At 36.9% G+C, this 21,674-nt stretch overlaps 1 protein-coding gene across 1 annotated transcript in view; it reads left to right on the top strand.

Annotated features, from left to right (window-relative positions):
* TAF4B (TATA-box binding protein associated factor 4b) overlaps nucleotides 1-21,674 on the top strand; it is a 127,278-nt gene that overhangs the window by 59,295 nt on the left and 46,309 nt on the right. The window contains exons 10-13 of the mRNA XM_026496135.4: nucleotides 3,882-4,051; nucleotides 8,746-8,876; nucleotides 14,374-14,499; nucleotides 21,044-21,100. Of these exons, the coding sequence (XP_026351920.2) occupies nucleotides 3,882-4,051; nucleotides 8,746-8,876; nucleotides 14,374-14,499; nucleotides 21,044-21,100 (484 nt within the window). The remainder of the gene's footprint in view (nucleotides 1-3,881; nucleotides 4,052-8,745; nucleotides 8,877-14,373; nucleotides 14,500-21,043; nucleotides 21,101-21,674) is intronic.

Below are 21,674 nucleotides of genomic sequence, written 5' to 3'. Positions count from 1 at the left end.
GCAGACGCTTTAACGACTGCGCTACCCAGGCGCCCCGGGTTGCAAGAAGGTTCTTAAAAACATGGGACTATCTCCTCATTGGTGAATTCTGTTCAATTCTAGTACTATGCTAAGTACTGGTAGTAAGTATGCGTGGTGCTTGTCTCTCCAGCCTGTGTGTGAGATCTCAACGGGAGTTATGCAGGAACCCTCCATGGAAGCAATTTGCAGTTTATAGGGCCTGTGTACCTGACACACATCTGAGATTGTAAACATTAGTGTTTTGTGCATGTGTGTAAAGGCCACGTTTTGTGTATCTTAAACAATTCTGATTTTCTTTTTAAGGGAATGTTGGAGTTACATGTCTTAACTTCATCATATTTTCTATTTCCAGTTTTCTTTTCCTAAATATTTATTTACTATTTTTTAAATACCACTAATCATTTTGATTGGGTAATCCATGTATATAGTACAACATTCAAGAGGTAGAAAAGAGTATACTATTGTATAAAGTAAGTCTTTTTTGTCCCCACTTCCCTATTTCCCTCTCCAGAGGAGAATTTCTCATGTATCTTTCCAGAGATCTGTTATACCAATGTGTGTGTGTGTGTGTGTGTGTGTGTGTGTGTGTATCTTTTTCTCCCCCCAGGTGCAATCTTTTTACCTCATTTTTTTTTTGCACTTCATAGTACACCTTGGCTGTTGTTCTGTATCAGGTCAAAGAGAGCTGCTTCATTCTTTTAAGTGGCTGAGAGGGACTTTAGAAAGTACCTAATCTAAGTTACTCATTTTTTAAAAAAATTTGAATCCTGAAGGTGTTAAGTAACTGGTTGGGTCTCTGTTTTATAGTGAACTAGCTCTTCATTGATGCGTAGTTGACTTTTTTTTTTTTGGTAGGTTTTGTTTATTAAAGCAGGTTAGGTTCACAGCAGAATTGACAGAAGATAGAGAATTCCCCCTAATCCCACACATGCATAGCCTCCCTCATTATTAACATCCCCTACCAGAGTGGTCCATTTGTTACAGTTGACAGACCCGCACTGGCGAGTCATTAACCCTCAAAGCCCATAGTTTACAGTTTGCTATTGGTGTAGTACATTTTATGGGTTTTAACAAATGTATAGTCGGGGGCACCTGGGTGGCTCCAACTCTTGGTTTCAGCTCAGGTCATGATCTCAGAGTCATGAGATTGAGCCCTGCTCCACACTCAGCTGGAAACCTGCTTCCCCTCTCCCTCTCCCTCTGCTCCTCCTCCTGCTTCTTCTTCTTTCTCTGTCTCTCTCAGTTAAATAAGTAAATCTTTAAAAAAAAAACACCCAAATGTATAATGGTGTGTATCCAACATTATAGTATCATACTGAGTAGTTTTACTGCCATAAAAATTCTCTGTGTTCTGCCTCCATTGTTTGCCTTTTCCAGAATGCCCTGTAGTCGGAATCATACAGCATGTAGCCTTTTGGGATTGGCTTCTTTCACGTAATAATTTACATTTAAGTTCCCCTCTGTGTCTTTTCATGGTGTAACATCTCATTTCTTTTTAGCACTAAATAATGCTCCATTGTCTGGATGTACCACAGTTTATTTATACACTTAGCTACTGAAGGACATCTTGGCTATTTTCAGGTTTTGTCAGTTATCTCTGAAGCTGCTCTAAACATCCGTGTATAAGTTTTTGTGTGGACTTAAATTTCCAACTCTTTTGAGTAAATACCAAGGAATGTGATTGCTGGGTTGTACAGTAAAATTATGTTTAGTTCTATAATAAACTGCCAAATTGTCTTCCAAAATGGCTGTACCATTTTGTATTACTGTCAGTAGTGAATGAGAGTTCCTGTTGCTCCACATCCCCATCAGCATTTGATGTTGTCAGTGTTTAGGATTTTGGCCTTTCTAATTGGTGTGTGGTGGTATCTCATTTTAATTTGCATTTCTCTGATGACAAGGATGTGGAGCATCTTTTCATATGCTTACTTGCCACCTGTACATCTTCTTTGGTGAGGCATCTATTAGATCTTTGGCCTGTTTTTTAATTGGTTTGTATGTTTTCTTATTGTTGGGTTTTAAGAGTTCTTTGTATATTTTGGATAATGGTCCTTTATCTGATGTCTTTTGCAAATATTTTCTCCTAGTCTGTGGCTTGTCTTTTCATTCTCTTGACACATGGTGGGGTTTTTGTTTTGGTTTGGTTTTTGTTTTTTTTAAAGTAATCTCTACCCCTAACATGGGGCTCCAACTCACAACCCCAAGATCAAGAGTCACATGTTCTACCAACTTACCCCACCAGGCTCCCATGAGACATGGCTTTTTAAAAATTTTTTTTACTAAGACCTTTTATTTTTTTACTTGGATCTTGGTCTGTCTTTGGGTTTATGGTTTTTACCATTCTTACACTTTAGATGTTTACATGTTTAGATGTTTCTGGAAATACTTTATTTACATAGGTGGCAGAATGATTCTTAGAGCCATTTTTTCGGCATCCATACTTCTGACAATACTTCTGACTTCTGATACGGTGGAGTCCAACTGTTTTGGTATACTTTCTTAGTATTGCATGTTTTATTTGGTGGTTTGAGATACTAAATGTAAGGTTTTTTTCCCATTGTAAGGACACACCTTTTAATGGTAGGCTTCTAAATCCACTGTTCAGATTATAAGACCATTGTTCTATCTCTTCACTTTCAACTGTGTTTAGCTTTCTTTCTTTCTTTTACTTAGGTTTTTTTTTTTTTTTTTAAATCTCTTATGTATGTTTGAGCATGGGCTCTTTCCCCTTCACTCCTAATGTGTTGCTTTTTAAAGTGGAACACCAGAGGCCTTCATTCCTTGAGTGCTTGACAATTATAATTTATTTCCCTTTCTCATGCACAAATGCATTACCACAGGGAGTTTCATAATTTAAATCTATTGACGTGAGACCACATGATATACCATTTGTCCCATGCAATAAAGAGAAGCAGCATCTTTTTTTATATAATCATGTTTGTGTAAATTATGTTATGCATTGGTAGATGAGTTATGATCGGTAACGTGCTTGTTATTACATATGGTGATAAGGATGCTGTGAGGAAATTCTTGTATTTCTTTTCTTGCTTTCTTCTCTATCCTTAAACATATATATTAATCTTAGCACTGTAGCCATGTAGCAATCCTGTTAGATAAAAACAACTATTTAATTTTGCTGGTACAATGCAAGGAGCTCAAACATATTTTTTGTTTTTTTAATATATATGTGTGTGTCATGTTAGTACGTGTGTGTGTGTAATTTTATATGTAGACCCTTTGCAGCCATTTGCTCGAGGATGTGGTTTAATGAATTCAATTGGTACAGATGGAACACACCAAAAGTCTGAAGCAGAAAATCAAAACTAGTTTTAACCATTTGGTTTCAGAATAACTAGTCAAGAAAACTTCTTCTCAAGGGTCTTTATGTGGGTACTGATCTTTCTGGATCAGTGGATTTCTCCTGAACCTCAGTGGAACAGTAGAGTGCACTGGGGAAATCTGATGGGCTTTTAATCATCTTGGATGAAAACAAAGAAGTCTGTTTTAGTTTCTTTGTCTCTCATTGCAGGACATTTGTGGATAACTTAGTTAACCCCCAAGTCCCTGTTGGTGTATCCATTTACTAAACTGAAAGATGGAGAAATGGGCAGTAGAAGACAAAGTTGCTTCTGATTCATCTCTCTGATATTAAATATACACTAGTGGTTAGACACACCAATTAATTTTTAAAGGCTTCCAGGGAAAGATAGCTATTCTTCAGTTCTCCTGCTTGGATGAATTGAGGAAAATAATGTCTTCAGTTATAAGGAGATATCTGTAATTCTTTGCTCTCTTAAATCATTAATATACACATCAACCACCACCACCACCACCAAAAAGCTATCTTTCTTTCCTCTTAGAGATGAAGATGACATCAATGATGTGACATCCATGGCAGGGGTCAACCTCAGTGAAGAAAATGCCTGCATCTTAGCAACAAACTCTGGATTGGTTGGCACACTTGTTCAGTCATGTAAAGATGAACCATTTCTTTTCATTGGAGCTCTGCAAAAGAGAATTTTAGACATTGGTAAGTGCAGACTTAAGATTATTGACCTAAGAGGACTGTCTGTTCCAGGGAAAGTGTTATCAAAAGAGACAGCCTGGGTTGGTTTTCCTGGAACTCAGGCTTAAATAAAGCTCTGGAATTAATCAGGATTTCATGGGTGTTATAGAAAGAAGTATTTCATTTTAAGAACTATTAACTTAAATCATAACCTATGGTTTTTGGTTTAGATAATAAAACTTAATATTTTACTTATATTTCTTAGTGGGAGAAAGATGTGTATATTTTTATGTGGATTTGTACATATGATGTACTATTCTTTTTCCATCCTGTGCCTTTCTTGGTTGGACTAGGCACATATGTATACAAATGCATGCATATATTACAAGTTCATGTTTATGAAATCTAGAAACTGCCAAGTATTGTGAAACATAGAAATAGAGAGTAAGTTCCTTTTTTTCTTCTCTCAACCCTGAAATTCAAACTCATCCTTACCCTAAAAGATCTAAATTAAAATACTAGGTTTTTCCCAAGGTCCACGAGTAGTTACTAGATGGCTGCAGTGTGTAGAAGGAAATGGAAGAGAATGTTCCAGTTTTGTTCTGGAGCCACACAGCTTTTTTGTTGTTGTTTAGTACCAATCTTGCAGGAACATGAAAGACTACATTCTCCCCACATTGACTGAAAAACAAGACAGTTTGGAGAGAGATTATTGCATGTGAATTATCTCATTGCATGTGTCCTAACCCTGGGACTTTTGGAGTACCTTCTTCATCACATCACTTATCAAATTTGGGAGATTAATACTAGTGACCTTTGAATATACTTTAGTAAGGATCTTTGTATTTTATGTTGAAGCCCTAACACAGAAATGTGAAGGTTTCTGATTTCTGATTTATACCCATAGTATTTTTAAGGACTACAAAGTACCTTACTATTACATATTTTAAATCTATTTCACAAAATAGTAAATATTTGAGCTTCTACTATATACTATACAAATTACCATTTTTTTCATTTCTAACATAACTTGGGTATCTATTATCTTTCTTTTTTCTAAGATTTATTTATTAGAGAGAGAGCAAGTGTGTGAGTGGGGGAAGGGGCAGAGAGAGAGAGAGAATCTCAAGCAGACTCTGCCCTGAGCCCAACAGTGGGGCTCCAGATCATGACGTGAGCCAAAGTCACTTGTCAGACACTCAGCTGACTGAGCCACCCAGGAGCCCCTCTGTTATCTTTCTTTTATTATGAAAAACTAGAATTTATAAGCAGTCCAAAAGAATAGGAATTCAGAAGAGCTAATGGTAAAATGTTTGCTTGTTTATTTGACTTTTCTCCCCACCCCCCCCACTCCTTTTCCTTTTTCCTTCCATCTCTTTCTTACTCTGTCTTTCAGTCTCTTCTTTGCATATGTATTGTGTACTGTACAGGAGCCAGTTTCTTAATTTTGGAACAAGCATGATACTTTCCTGTAATGGCTTGGGGAGCTTGCTGGTATTGACTCCATGTAACCATATAATTACCTAGAGCTTTGGTAGAGTAGAAGTAAATACTTAGCTTTATCAGTTCTCACCCCCCCCCCAACAAATTTTATTTCTAACTTGACTTACACTTTCATTATATGATAGGAAAGTTTTTAGCATTGAAAGAACAATTTGATCATTTAGGACAGGGATGGGCAATTTTTTTCTGCAAAAGGCCAGATAGTAAATATTTGCCACTTTGTGGGTCATGTGGTTTGTGTCACTTGCTCAACTCTTACTACATTGCAAGAGCAGCCATAGAGAATACATAAACAAATAGGCAAGACTGTATTCCCATCAAACTTTTATATATACAAAAGAGTTCAAATTTAGTTTGTCAGGGGCGCCTGGGTGGCACAGCAGTTAAGCATCTGCCTTCGGCTCAGGGCGTGATCCCGGCGTTATGGGATCGAGCCCCACATCAGGCTCCTCCGCTGTGAGCCTGCTTCTTCCTCTCCCACTCCCCCTGCTTGTGTTCCCTCTCTCGCTGGCTGTCTCTATCTCTGTCAAATAAATAAATAAAAAATCTTAAAAAAAAAATTTAGTTTGTCAGCCTCTGCTTTCAAGGAGAATTCTGGGAGTAACTATTTGGTATTTTCAGTCCTTAATAATTAAGCACAAACTTGTCAATTAATATAATGGAAAATTGCTAAATTTCTTGTGAAATACCTAAGCTTTTTTAAAAACAATAAAACTATAGAGTGAGTGTAGTTATGTATTTCTAGGAATGTTTTCCATTTAGTAAAATTCCACCTTTACAGAACAGCTCAGAACAAGGACTGTTCCTTAATCACAGAAATTATAAATTAACCCAAAGAATTTTTTTGGGAAGATTTTTCTACTTGAATAATGTTAGGAGAGTAAACATGCCAGTGTTCTTCCTTTTTTGCCAATTACCTAAATTAAATTACACAGACATTCTATAAAATCACTTAACAAGCTTAAAAGCACCAACTAGATTTTTTTCATCAGTTATGTTGCCTTAGAGTGTTTTATTTAAAAGTGGGAATTTTGAGGGGCACCAGGGTGGCACAGTCGGTTAAGCATCCAACCCTTGATTTAGGCTCAGATCATGATATCAGGGTCACAGGATCAAGCTCCGTGTTGAGCTCCATGCTCAGCAAGAAGTCTGCTTCAGATTCTCTCTCCTTTAAACAGTGAGAATTTTTCTTATAGTATTTTAACTTGGTAACTTTGTCATGTTTTATCATCAGTGTAGTGAAGATATTAGAACATTTGATTGTTCACTAAACCCTGGAATTGTTTGCAAATCTCTACTCTTGTTTATTTCTAATGTTTTTAAAATATGGATTTTTCTTCTATATAGGATAAACTATTTTATAAATACATATGAAATTATTTTCAAAGTTTCCCTCCAAAACACTACATATTTTTAAATGTTCATTTTCTTTCCTTTAAGCATGATCTGATAGATCGACTACCGTACGTTTAGTTGTAATTTTAATCATTGGATGGTTTTAAAATTGTGTCCCTTATGTAGAAGGCCTTCACTATTTATATATGCTAACAGTTTTAGTAGAGTAGATTTGACTTTGTAGTGTTTTTTTTATCTGCTTAAATCTAAAATTGGTGATGAATTCAGTTTTGCTAGACAGTAACAAATTACATTTTGAAGGTTTGGCTTAGAAGAAGCTAAATAATTTTATATCTTCTTCCCTTCTGGTTAGCTATAGTCTGCATTTTGGACCTCGAGAGCTGCTTTGGAGGTTCTAGTAGGAGAACACAGCTACTTGCATACCCCTGACCAAAAAATAGCCTTCTTCTATCTAGGAAGGTCGTTCTTTTCAAGGGAGCACACAGCTTTGGGAGGAATGCACAAGAAATAGTGGGAGAGGGACGCCTGGGTGGCGCAACCGTTAAGCATCTGCCTTTGGCTCAGGGCGTGATCCCGGCATTCTGGGATCGAATCCCACATCGGGCTCCTCCGCTGGGAGCCTGCTTCTTCCTCTCCCACTCCCCTGCTGTGTTCCCTCTCTCACTGGCTGTCTCTCTGTCACATAAATAAATAAAAAAATCTTTAAAAAAGAAAAACAAAAAAGAAATAGTGGGAGAGGAAGGGGACTGCACCTTGGCAGCCAGATCAGCCAGATCCACCCTGGTGATCAGTGGTGTGACAGATGTCACAGCCAGATAGCCCTCACATCCGATCACCTACACTTCAAAGTTTAGCATTTATTATGGAGTATCACGTCAAAGGTATGTAAGAGTTGTTGGCTTTTAATGAAAACTTATTTTTGCTATACTGATTCACAATTTGATGAGTAAGAGTATATTTCAGATGAGAGTGCAAAAGCATACTGTTGTGTTTGTTAAAAATAAACACAATAGCACTATTAAAAGCTTATTTAAATTAGACTACACAATTGGCTATATCTTTAGATTGAGGTCTCTGTTGATACAGGTTGGTTTCACTGAGCTGAGGAATTACTATGTAAATACTGATAAGGTTGCTTTATAAATGAGCTTCTGCCCTTGGGTATGTGGTGCAAGTTGTTTTCCTGAATCTTTCTTCCTAGTTAGCTGGCTGAAGAATAGAAGTTTGGTTTATTTATGGATGGAGATACATTGAAAGAGAAGTTATTCAAATGGATGGGTGAAATTATGAGGCTTTGAATCCATTTCAACTTGTGAATTAATTACCAGGTCAATTTATCAGAACATGAGTTAGTGCAAAATAAGCATGATTGGTAATGGACAAAAGGAGTGTAGGTATATCTTGTAGACAAGGCAGTAACAGAGACCCACAATCTGAATTCATTGAAATAAATGTCATAAATTGTTAACAGTGTCAAACAGGGCAAAATGTAATTTTCTATTTTTTTAATTACTAAAATTAACAGAATACGGCACTAATTTCTGCAGTTACCATTTTCCTCCCTGAACACTAGACTTGATTTGTGTTCTTATTAACTTTGTCCTATAAATGACCTTGCAAGGAGAATGATTCTAGAGGCTAAGTGAAACAATGTCTATATTTTCTGAGGCTTCAGGCTAGGTTTTATTAATGTAATGTCTAAGATCTTTGAAGTTGTGACTTTACCAGGAAAATCATAATCTCCAAACCTTTATTCATAATGGGTATGACTTCCAGGGGGAACAGAATACCTGCTGTGCTAATTATTTCAATTATCAGCCACTACTAAAACACGTAATGGATTTTCTCTGCTTCTACAGGTAAAAAGCATGACATTACAGAACTTAACTCTGATGCTGTGAACTTGATCTCCCATGCAACACAGGAACGATTACGAGGCCTTCTAGAAAAACTGACTACAATTGCTCAGCATCGAATGACAACTTACAAGGTAAAGGAAATCGTTAAAGAAGTACAAATTCTTCTCTTTCTTCTCTGTCATGTTAAAGATAGTATTTTGGTATGGATTCATATTTTAAGTATATCTTTAAAGGAAATGGTCAAGACATAGTTCATATGGGTCGACAAAAGTTACATTCCTCATTTGCCTGATTTAGATATACTTACATGACAAAATTAACAGTTTAAAATTGTATCCGAAGCTTCTGTGTCAGTGTAGATTGAGATATGCATCTGTTCTGCCTGAGACATCTTCTACAGCTTTTGATTGGCAAGGAGAATATATTAGAATGGAATATTGGATAGCTGCGTTCTCTTCAGTGCTCTGTACTTTGTTAGTGCTGTTGTTCCTTTTAATAAGTTAAATAATTGTATTGAGTGCTAATGCTGGTGCCACTCCTTACAGTTATTGGCTGCCTTTTAAACAAATTAAATGGAAGGATAGCCTGTCTTGTCTCTAGTGGTATGAACCAAATCACTTGCCATCATTAAGATGAAAGCACTTGATATATTTGTATTATGGTTTTGGTGGAGAGCGAATTTATTGGGTGATGAGAGATGAAAAAGAAAAAGATAACCTTTTCCCCCATCAACCAAGAAATGTTGATACTAGATTTTGTGCAGCATGGTATGTGGGTAGTCTTATAAAGTTTTGACTTTGTGAGAATGGTCATTGTCACAATGTCCTAGCCATAGGTTAAAAGGAACTCAGGGAAATAGCAGCTACCACATCACTGTTAAGTTCCCTGGAGGAATCATTCTATTTTCTCTACTTTCTGCTTTGTTTAGAACTTTGGAAGAACTATTTATAGTTGCTGAGGTCCTCACTGTATAAATCTTTGTGAGAATTTGCAGGACCAACTTAAAAATAAGTGATCATCAGGAGAAAAAGCTGTGGAGAAAAAAACAGTATCAGTTACTTCTTTTTGTGTGTTTTCAGAATTAGTCCATTTCTTTTGGTCCCATTTTGTTAACATACGATTGTTTATAGTATTTTCTTACAAACCGTTTTATTTCTGTAAGGTCAGCAACAATGATCCCTCTTTCATTTTTTATTTTGCTTCCTTTAGTTATAAAGTAGGTTACTGATTTGACATCTTCCTTTTTTAATGTAGGCATTTATTGCTATAAATTTCCCTCTGAGCACTGCTTTCACTGCATTCTGTAAGTTTAGGTACATTGTGTTTTTGTTTTCATTTACTTCTAAGTATTTTCTAATTTCCTTTGAGATTTCTTTGATACATTGGTTGTTTGAAAGTATGTTGTTTAGTTCCCACATATTTGTGAAATTTCCAGTTTCTCCTTTATTGTTGATTTCTAGCTTCATTCTGTATGGGCAGAAGAGATTCTTTATGTGATTCAATCAATTTAAATTTATGTGGGCTTGTTTTGTGGCCTAACATGTGATCCCTCTTAGAGAATGTTTGATGTGCACTTGAGCAGAACATGTATTCTATTGTTGGGTGGAATGTTCATAAAAGTCTGGTGGATCTAGTTGGGTTATAATGTTAAGTCTTCTCTTTCCTTCTTGATCTTCTTGTCTAGGTATTCTTATTGAAAGGGAGGTATTGAAGACTTAAGCTGTTATTGTAGAACTGTATTTCTCTTTTTAGTTCTGTCAATGTTCACTTCATATATTTGGGGGCTCTGTTGCCTGTTATGTATATCTTCTTGATGAATTGACTCTTTTGTCAATATATCATGCCCTTGTTTATCCCTTTTTTTTTTTTTTAAGATTTATTTATTTGTTTGAGAGAGAGAGGAAGAGAGAGCACAGAGCCCTCCACAGGGCTCTGTCCCACGAGCCTGAGATAATAACCTGAGTGGAAATCAGGAGCCGGACACTCAACTGACTGAGCCACCCAGGCACCCCTTGTTTTTCTCTATTTCTTTTAACAGTTTTTGACTTAAAGTTTATTTTACCTGATATTAGTATAGCCACGTCTGCTTTCTGTGATTATTATTTGCATGAAATTTTTTCCCCATCTTTTCTCCCAGTCAGTTCATGTGTTTTCATCCAAAGTGAATCTCTTGTAGACAGCTTGTAGTTGATCATGTTTTTTATGCATTATGTTTAGTCTCTACCTTTTGATTGGGTAGTTTAGTCCACTTACGTGTAAAATGATTACTGATAAGGAAGAACTTACTTGTGCTATTCCACTATTCTTCTATATGCTTTGTAGCTTTTTTTTGGTCTCATTTCTGTTATTACTGCCTTTTTGTTGTTATGTACTGTTTTGATCCCCTTGTCATTTCTTTTCGTGTATACTTTTTTAAATATTTTATTGGTGGCTACCTTGGGAATTACAATTAACATCCTAAATTTGTAATAATCTAGTTTGACTGGATATCAGTTTTCCTTCAATATTGGGATGTGGGGAAAATTTTCTTCCTTTTTGGCTTTTTACTGTAACTTTTTAAAAGTCTTACAGATTTTTCAAACCTGGATTGTCCCTATTCCCACTGCAATTGCTGTATATTTTCAGAGATACATGAGTGCACTTTTATTTACAATGGGCAGTTTCTTTATAAAATGTAACTGTACAATTTAGTATGGGATAGAATTTTTCCAGGTAGTGTTTACTGTTCTGAGTGTCATCCAAATCTCTATTGTGTGTTCCAGCTTTCACATGGAATTCTTCTGTTGTATATCAATAGCATATGTTCTAAGGATTTAGTTGCCCTAGGCAAAATGAATAGTGTCTACCCCACCTGGAACCTCAGTAACTTAGCTTAAAGCTAACACTTCCCTAACCTTTTGTCTTGTACACTGCCTATCCTGATTGATTTTCCCCAGCCTGCCTTTCCCCACGCTCATTCCTTAATACAGTTAATGCCACTGTCTGAGTTTGTAGCTACATTATTATTCTTCTTTAAACAGAAGTAATAATCATTTAGTTATATTTGGATCTAGTTCAAAATTATACTTATTTTATAGACTTTGATATTATAACAATCATTGTGTCACAGATTTAGCCCTGTCCTTATATTTCAGTTCATCCCTGATAGGATTTATTTTTATCTGTACAGTGTGGGAAATTTTACCCCATGAATTTCACAAAACCGAGCTTACTTTTATTAAAAGCAAAATTCCACCATCTCTTTGCATTTGACATCCATCTACTTTTGATAATCTTTCACATGTTTATATATAATTATCTAATTAATCGTAGTCCATAAACAGATTTAAGTAAAGAAGTAGGAAGTGACACATGCGATACAAAGCTTTTGATCTTGTTGCCAGGTGTTTTCCCACTGAAGGCCTATTATAGTCTTCTGCACACCAGTGACTGGAGAAGCTTCAGTGTTTCTTTTCTTTCCTTTAAATTTATTTATTTATTTTTAAGAGAGAGAGAGAGAGAGCACATGCATGCGCAAGTGAGGGACAGGGAGCAGGGATAAAGAGAGAGAGAATTCTCAAGCAGACTGCCCACCAAGCACAGAGCCTGTTGTGGGGCTCCATCCCGGGACCCTAATATCATGACCTGAGCCAAAATCAAGAGTTGGACGCTCAACCGCCTGAGCCACCCAGGTGCCCCTTCAGTGTTTTCTAGTAGAAAGCTGTAGTGCTTTCTTTAGATGGGATTTGCTTGATTTGCTCTGTTATCGTTTGGTCTGAGTCCTTATATTTTTACTGTTAAACCACCCTATTTAGTGGTGCATAAAGACTTCAGTTAGGCCAACTTGGTAGACAGGAGGCAATGTTTTAAGGTTGGGGTTGCTGTTGTTTAAATAAGGTTGGGGAATCAGTAGGAATAGGGGAGGCATTCATTTGTTTAGCATCTGTAAGAATAAAGTAAGGATACGTTAAGCCAGAGGCAGTTGTATCCATTTAGGGAGGAGAAGGGATCTTAGCACAGGGATGATATTGGGTTAAATTTTAGAAAGTCTGTGCCCCTTTTTAATTTAGTGTTTGTTGTCCTTTTAAAATTAAATTCTGTCAGTAAACTATCTCCAGAGTATCTGAGCACAAACATGGTAAAGATGAAGTATTTAAGAAACCACTGGTTATTATGTTTATGCCTCATGGTTGGCCTATAATATATTCCATATTCTATCTTGTATTATTTAACTTTAAAAGCATTTGAGAATTCGTTTTGTATTAAACATGAACTAAAATAAGTAGCACTAATACATCCTTGTTCGTTATACTACGTAATACTCTTTTGATCTAGTTAAATACCAACAATAAAAATTTAATTTAGAAGGAATCTTGGGCATATGAAATCTCTTGGTCCCAGTTAATTGAATCAGTCATAAGCATGGGATAAAACAAAGATGGGATTGGTGCTATACCTATGATTTCTAAGCCAGGCACTGACTGTTGGACTAAATGTTTAAAAACATTCAGTTTTCCTATTTTACAGTCTCCCCCAGTCTCCATCCCATAGTTACTGAGATGACTAAATGGCAGGATGTCTTAAATGCTGATTGGGGGGCGCCTGGGTGGCTCAGTCATTAAGCATCTGCCTTCGGCTCAGGGTGTGATCCCAGACTCCTGGGATCGAGCCCCACATCAGACTCCTCTGCTGGGAACCTGCTTCTTCCTCTCCCACTCCCCCTGCTTGTGTTCCCTCTCTCGCTGGCTATCTCTCTCTGTGTGAAATAAATAAATAAAATCTTAAAAAATAAAAATAAATTTTAAAAAAATGCTGATTGGGAAGATTCCCCACCACTGCACACACACACACACCCGCCGCCATCTTGTGTGTATTAGAGAAGAGAGATAGGTGGTGATATCAGATGAAGAAAATTACAAAATATTTAGACTGAAAAGCACCATCTTACACTCTAGAATATCAGAATAAATGAAACTGTAAATTTTATTTTATGGAGCAAATTAAGACAAATAATTATACTTCTCTGTTATGGCTCTCATTTATAAATTGTATACTTAATTTCTGCCCAAGTTCATAGCTTAAAGGAATCCCCAAAACAAGGTTTAGGATTTTAAATGTTTGCCGTTTTATCTCATGTTACATTTTGATTGAAGATGTACTCACTTGTCAAGGTTAGACCAATTCAACAATGGAAACAAGAGTGATAACTTTCATCTTTGGTATATTTTTTATTGAAGTGATTGTTTTTTTTTGTTTTTTGTTTTGTCTTTCACAGGCCTAAGATCTAATTAATTATACTAAGGTCTGTCGAGATGGACAATAATTTAACTAAAAAGATTTAGATTATAGGTACATGTTACACTCTCTTGCTTTCTACTTCTGTTTTTAGGATCTGCTTGGCTTCTCTTTTTTCCCCTCTGAATGAGACCTACTAGGAAAGCTCTGAAATTTAAATGCTTAATTACCTCTCAGCTTTTAGGGAGACTAAGGTTCTTTTATGTTGTTTGTATTATCAGAAATATAAATATTACATCCTGAAAATTTAGCTCCCTGTGTATGTTGGTATTGTTGATAGCTAATTTATAAAACCTAATGTAGAATGTGTTGCCTAAGACCATCATAAGACTTTTTTTTTTCTTTTTTTTCCAGGCAAGTGAAAATTACATCCTGTCTAGTGATACCAGATCACAGCTCAAATTTCTCGAAAAACTAGATCAATTGGAGAAGCAGAGAAAGGATTTAGAAGAAAGAGAAATGTTACTTAGGGTAGCCAAGGTAAGAGCCTATGTGATTTATGATTGAACACGACCTGGCAAGGCTAGAATTGGCTTTATTGTTGACCAGCTGTCTTGTTTTTATTAGGCTTTTGGATTTCTCTGAAGGATTTCTTTAAGTGAAATCACTAATAAAATCTCTCACAGCCAGGATGCTGTGGTACAGTGACTTTCAGTTAATTATTTTAATGAGATACAATCTTTTCTGTCCTCATTCTCAGTTCCTGTGTGCCTAGGATCATACCTACCACCCCTAAGTAAAAACTGTTTGTTTAAAGATTTATTTATTTGAGGGGGGGAGGGTGGGGGAGCTGAGGGAGAGGGAGAGAGAGAATCTCAAGCAGACTCCCCACCAAATGCAGACCGCCCCCAGGCCTGGCTTGATCCCAAGACCCTGAGATCATGATCTGAGCTGAAATCATGAGCCCAGGCACTTAACCAACTGAGCCACCCAGGCACCCCCCCACCCAAGTAAAAATGTTTTTAAAAATATTCAAGGTCTTTTTAGGGATAAAATTTGATGTGCGCCAAGTTAAATTGGAGAGAGGAAAGTTTGGAAATTTATGGGTAAAATTAGGATTATATGGAACAAATATAAGATGGGCAGAAATGGGTTAGAGAAAACAAGAATAAGTGAGAAGAAAGATATTTAGCTTATAAATATATTTATTTTCTTTCTCCTTTATTGAAACATTTCCCTGGACTGTTAGTGTCAGAGTGAAAGCTAGTTCCACTGTGGTTTGCCTTTTGTTGCTTCACATTTCTCCATAGGCATAGGGCCGTTGCAAGTAGTCATAAAGGTTGGGCACTAGATTGATTTTTTTTGTTTAAACACCTTAGTTTTAATTTGTAGTATTATTGGCAGCCTCCCCTTTTAGAGTGTGTCATATACTAATCACTTTTTTAAAAAATTAATTTAATTTGAAGTACTTCATACTTCTAGGAAAGTTGTCAGAACTATATAAAGAATCCTCATCTTCTTTTCTCAGATGTCCCCATTTTTAACATGTTACTGCATTTTCTGCATCTCTGTATTTACACACGCACGCGCACACACACACACCCCTTATCATTATTATTCTCTTTTATCCCTTTGTTCCCCTTTCTTTCAATTCAGAGGTTTTTTGTATATTTACAAGTTATGCAACTATCATCTCCAATTGGCCTTTCTCTGAACCTTTTGAAAGTAAGCTTTAGCCCTGATGTCCCATCACTTCTAACCATTCTGGCATGTATTTGTGACATTCTGCTGTATAACCCTACCAAGTCAGGATGTGAACAATACTGCACTGCCATGTAATCCACAGACCTCATTCAGATTTCACCAACTGTCGCAGCCCAGTCTCGTTTTCCTTCTTGGTCTGTTTTCTCATTCAGCAATATATTTCATTCCAGTTGTGATCTCTTTTCAGACTCCTTTAGTCTGATTTTTTACTTTCTATTTCATGTCTTTGACAGGTTTTAAGAGTACAGGCCTTACTATCTGTAGGGTGACTGATAATTCCTGGGTTCATCTGATATTTCCCCATGACTTAGGTAATAAATTCATGGCAGGAATATATACATTCTTCTCACCTGATCTTATCAAAAGGCAACCTTGATCACCCAGCTGTGTGGGTGCCTTCCAATTCTCTCCATTTCAAATTTGCCATTTTCCCTTTTGTAGTCAGTTTTTCATAGAATGGTATTGCAAGATTATACCAATATCCTCTTCCTAACTAAACCTCCATGTATCAACTTTAGTGCCTATAGATGATATCTACCTGAATCAGCCACCTCTGTGATGGACACTGCTTGTAAATATAAAATGGTAATTTTTAAATTCTCATCATCTTCTAGATTTATTAGCATTGTATGTGGAAGAGCTTTTCTTTCTCTTTTATTCATTCATTCATGTATTCATTGATATCAAAATGGGCTTTGGGTTTCTATTTGTTTCAGTAGGTTGTGATCCATTACTATCATTATTTATTTTGATGCTCACATTCCTCTTGAGTGGGAGACCCTTCCAGCTGGCACATCTGTCTGTTGCTCAAGTTTCCATCATTCACTGACTTCTTTCTTTTCTTTTCTTTTCTTTTCTTTTCTTTTCTTTTCTTTTCTTTTCTTTCTTTCTTTCTTTCTTTCTTTCTTTCTTTCTTTCTTTCTTTCTTTCTTTCTTTCCCCTTCCTTCCTTCCTTCCTTCCTTCCTTCCTTCCTTCCTTCAAGATTTTTTTTATTTATTTATTTGAGAGAGTACAACCTAGGGAGAGAGGGAGAGGGAGAAGCGGACTCCCCACTGAGCAGGGAGCCCGATGCTAGGTTCGATCCCAGGACCCCGGGATCATGACCTGAGCCAAAAGCAGACACTTAACTGACTGAGCCACCCAGGCTTCCTTATCCTTACGTTCTGGCACAGTTTATTCCAGGCCCAGCTTTTGCTTGTCTTTCCTCAGTCCTGGAATCAGTGATTTCCCCCAAGGAATCCTGCATCTTTTTAGTTGAGGATGTTATCTAGAAACCAAGAGTAGAGCATACAGTGTGCTCATTGCTAATGGGGTATCATTACATGTAGGCCCTCTCAAATGGGTAGATCTAGGAAATATATGTATGGTGTATATGTATGTACACATGTGTATATATATATACACACATACAAACATACATTTGTAACTAGTTCTCTGTATGTATATATTCTAAAACCATAAGTTTACGTGGATACCTCCAACTCTAGTATCTTAGGGCTTTTTCTAACCTAAACCTTTACATGTTTATAAATACTTTTTCCATAGTCTGAAACTTGACTCTCATTACCCTTGATATATTTACTTATGTCCTCAATTTACTTATTTTCTCTGTGTAACTGATCTCCAAAACAGCCATGCTGGTTGCCTCTTCTGTCTGCTACCACTGTATCCCCTGCCCTCATTTCATTGCCCATGTAATTGGCAGCCGTGCCCACTGGCTTGTGTCTTAGTCAGTCTTCCCAGCCCTCCTGCACTCTTGGCGACTGGTCTATACCTTCATGTGCCCCAACCCCCCCCCCCACCCAAGGATGTAGTGCACCATGACCTTGTCACCGTGCCGCTTCTCACCGGCCCACAGTCTCAGTCCCCATGCTGACCCCTCTTGCACTGGAAAGGACAGCTGGGACAGGAAGATGCTCTTCCTTGAGCTGTCTAGTATTATAAGCAAGCACACAGCCAATGTAATGAGGTGGTTTATTGGTATTTTATTTCCCATTACTATGCTGTAAACAAGATCATAAACTATTAAATACTTGTTTAGTTATTATTGGATATATTATACTCTCACTCTCTCTTGGTTTTTGTTCCTTTACCAGACTTCTGAATATTGGAGTGTCCAGGTTCAGTCCTAGGGCTTCTTCTCTGTCTCCCTCTTAAATTTGTAATTCTAGCAGGTCTGCCTTGTGGAACTCCAGACTCATAGCTAACTGCCTGCTTCAAGTCTCCATGCAGTTGGCCAATAGGCATCTCAGTTATGTGTCCAAAAGAATTTCTGATTTTCCTCCCCCCACAAAATACCTTTTACTCTTAATAGGTTTTTCTAACTTAGTAAATGACACTTTTTGCCCAGATGTGCAAGCCAGAAAACCTAGGAGTTTTCTCTCTCCTCTCCCTACATGCAGTTCACTTCCTGTTATGTTTCCCTTCCTGTTATGTATTCATCATCTTCTCTTCATCACCATGGTCACCACTGTGGTCTAAATCATCTTTCAGTGGACTTTTATAATGTCTCCTAACTGATCTTTTCCTTCTACAATCCATTTTTAATACTGTTGTCAGAATAATGTTTTCATAACAAATCATGCATGTCTCTGTTACTTGAAAGCCTTCGGTGACTTCCTTTTGCACTTAAAATAAAATCCAAACTTCTTACCAGATTTTAAAAGGTACACGCCTACCTCTCACATCCCTTCCTTCTTTACTTGCTCTGCTCCAGTCACACCGACCTTCTTTGAGGGTGCCAAGTGCGCATCGTAGACTGCTAATTAGGTATCTTAACCTGAAAGTTGAGGTCCATGTCTTACATCTGCTTTGGTCTTTACCGTCTTAGAAAGTTGGCATTCTCATCTTTCCAGTTGCTTAGGCTAGAATCCTAGGAAATCATCTTCAGTTCTCCTCTTTACTTCATACCCTGTATCCATCCAATCCATCAATAAATGCAGTTGGCTCTGCCTCTAAAATACATTTCAACCTAATCTTACCTGCTATGACATTAGTCCAAGTTTCCCGATATTTTTTTCTAAAACCACAGTTGTTCTAGAGCAGTCTCCTGAGTTGTTCTGTAAGCCTGTGCCTCCGATCTCAGATTCCTACAGTGCTGCACTCACTGCATAGCAGCCAGAGTGATCTTTCTAAAGTGTCAGAGCAGTGGCATCTCACTCCTGTGCTCCAAGCCCTTTAGTGGCTTTTTTTAATAACTAGAATTAAATCTCAACTTTGTATCTTGGCCTGCATGGTTACCAACCTTATCTCTGTCAGCTTTTCTCTATGGTCCAGCCACACGGGCCTGCCTTCTTTCCTCAATTTTACCAAGCTTGTTCCCGTTTTAAGGCTTTTGCAATGACTGTGCCTTTTGCTTGGTGTATTCTTTCCCCAGAATTTTGCACGGCTGCCTCCTTCTTGTCATTCAGAGCTCTACTCAAATGTCACTTCTCTCAGATGTCTTCTCTCCTGTCCTAGCTAAAGAAGTACCTCCCCACACACACTCCTTCCTCTCTCTTTCTATCACATTGTCCAACTTCCTTTATAACACTTACCACTATCAGTAATTATTTGATTTTTTCCCCATCATAAATGTTTTACATGTCATAACTGTATTTAATTTTTATAAATTTTTTTTGTTTTATTATTTTTCTCTTAAAATATGTCACTCGAAAGCAGAGACTTTGTCTTGCTATTTCATTTCTGTATCTCTAGGCTCAGAATAGAGGCACACAGAGTAGAATTTATGTATGAATAATCAATAAATATTGGTTGAGTGATAAAAACTTGATATTCAAATATGCCCATTTCATACTGGGGCAAAAATCATACAGTCACAAATATATATACATACACACACATTTTTAAAATAAATACATATATACATGCTTATTGTCTTCTAATATTATAGGTGGAATAATAAAGGAGTTTATTTTAGTTTGGGTTAAGTTGTTTTAGTAGCTAGGGGACAAAATGAAGAAAAAAGTGACTAGTTTTTGGTAGCCTTATGTAATACTTCATGTGTTTAAAATTACAAGACACTCTTAAGGCACCTGGGTGGCTCAGTTGGTTAAATGGCTGCCTTTGGCTCAGGTCATGATCCCAGGGTCCTGAGATAGAGCCCTGTGTCAGGCTCCCTGCTCTGTGAGGGGTCTGCTTGTCCCTCTCTCTCTGCCCCCCGCTGCTCCCACTTGTGCTCTCTCTCTCAGATAAATATATAAAATCTTAAAAATTACAAGGCACTCTTAAATCTAAATGGTTTCTTTCTTTTACTTCCCTTTAACAAAAGTACTGACACGTCAGTAAAACATATCAGTAAACTTAGTAAATAAGAATACCTTTAGGTTTTATTTTGCTAGCTATATTTAGTTAGCTGATGTTGCATTTTATAGAACAAATATTCAGATTTATAATGAGTTAGATAACTTTGTTAGAATGAGAAAAAAGAATACTCCTGAGCATATTTTTCAGTGGATAAATGTTCATAGTGTCAGAAATGAAGTTCCTTACTGTTTGTTTCATCATAGCATTACATATAGAAGATAGCTCTCTCTTTATAGCAGTCCTGTAAGATCGTTCATTTTTGAATGTTGAAGTGAATCAGTATGGAAAGCAATATTCAGTAAACATTTATTGGATATTTACTTGTTTACAGCATTCAGTTAAATGCTATGGAGGACCCAAAGATGACAAGATACTCTATTGAAAACATTGGGATATATTTCCTACTTAGTTTTTAAAAATTATACTTTTAAAGAGATTGATTTGATTCAAAGTCAGTCTCCTGATTTTATTTTAATTAATTTATTTTTAAGTTTTTACTTTAATTCCAGTTAACATACAGTGTTATAGTGGTTTCAGGTATATAGTATAGTGATTTAACAATTTCATACATCACCATGTGTGGTTCTTGATTTTAATAGTCTGTGAAATACCATGTTTTTCCAAAATGGCTCTATCTGAAGATTAACCAATGTTGATTGCTTTCCTTCTTTGAGCCAGCAATTATCCTTCTTTTCTTTTCCTTCATCTGTACCATCCGTTTTTTAGTTTTTAGTGTTCTAACAAGAACAACGTCATGCCTCAACTGGACCTGACTGACTTTGTTAGCATCATTTTCAGTATAAGCTTCCTCCGGGCTAGAGCTGCAGCAGCCGGCCCAGATGATGAGAGGGAGGGGGCGTAAAGGAGGGAGTGCACCAGACTGGATTGAGGCATTTTCCCCTGGAGCCAAGGTTTTCAATCACAAGAGAAAATTGTCATTTATTAAATATTTAACGGCAACTATGGTGTTTAGATGCTAGTAATGTCTATTAAAATTTTCTTTTCCTTTGATAGAGTCGTTCCAATAAAGAAGATCCAGAACAGCTGAGATTAAAGCAGAAAGCCAAAGAGGTAGGACTTTCAAGTTACCATGCTTGTCTTTGTGTTGGAGGGAAGGTTGGCAGCTCTCTCCTGGCAATTAGGTCAGGGTTTATTTTGCTGTTGCATACCATTTGCAGAAGCCTTGGGGAAGGACAGGAACTGCTAAAGGCAAGGGCAGTACTTCAAATGAGGTCAATGAGTTATGTGCTCTCTTTTTAAAATTTATTTTCAAGGCTTAGGCCTGTCTAGAAATGGCTCTTTGTAAACTACAGCAGTGTACTTGGAGGAATATAATGTGGGATTAAAAAAAAGAAGAAGAAGAAACTTCTGAGATTTAGCATCTGGGACTATACAATAGGCTACATTTTTCCAGGGTAATTGTTCGTTTTGTAAATCTGATACTGCTTATAATTCTTTGGCTAGGAGGTGGTACTGGGATTTAGTTTTAAATGGAAAACGCCTCTGGCTTTTAATTTTCTGGGCCCAGCAGTTTTCTGTTCTGGAATGGAGCCCTTGTTTCACACAGTTCATGTTTAGCTGCAGGGGTTTTAGTTTATAGCTTAGACTGGTTAAGCTTTTACTCCCAGAGGCCTCTGCATAGCAA

This window comes from Ursus arctos, unplaced genomic scaffold (assembly GCF_023065955.2).
Source record: "Ursus arctos isolate Adak ecotype North America unplaced genomic scaffold, UrsArc2.0 scaffold_17, whole genome shotgun sequence".
In the NCBI taxonomy this organism is placed as follows: Eukaryota; Metazoa; Chordata; class Mammalia; order Carnivora; family Ursidae; genus Ursus; species Ursus arctos.
Note: the sequence above shows the minus strand (reverse complement) of the source record. Positions and strands in the feature narration are given on the sequence as shown.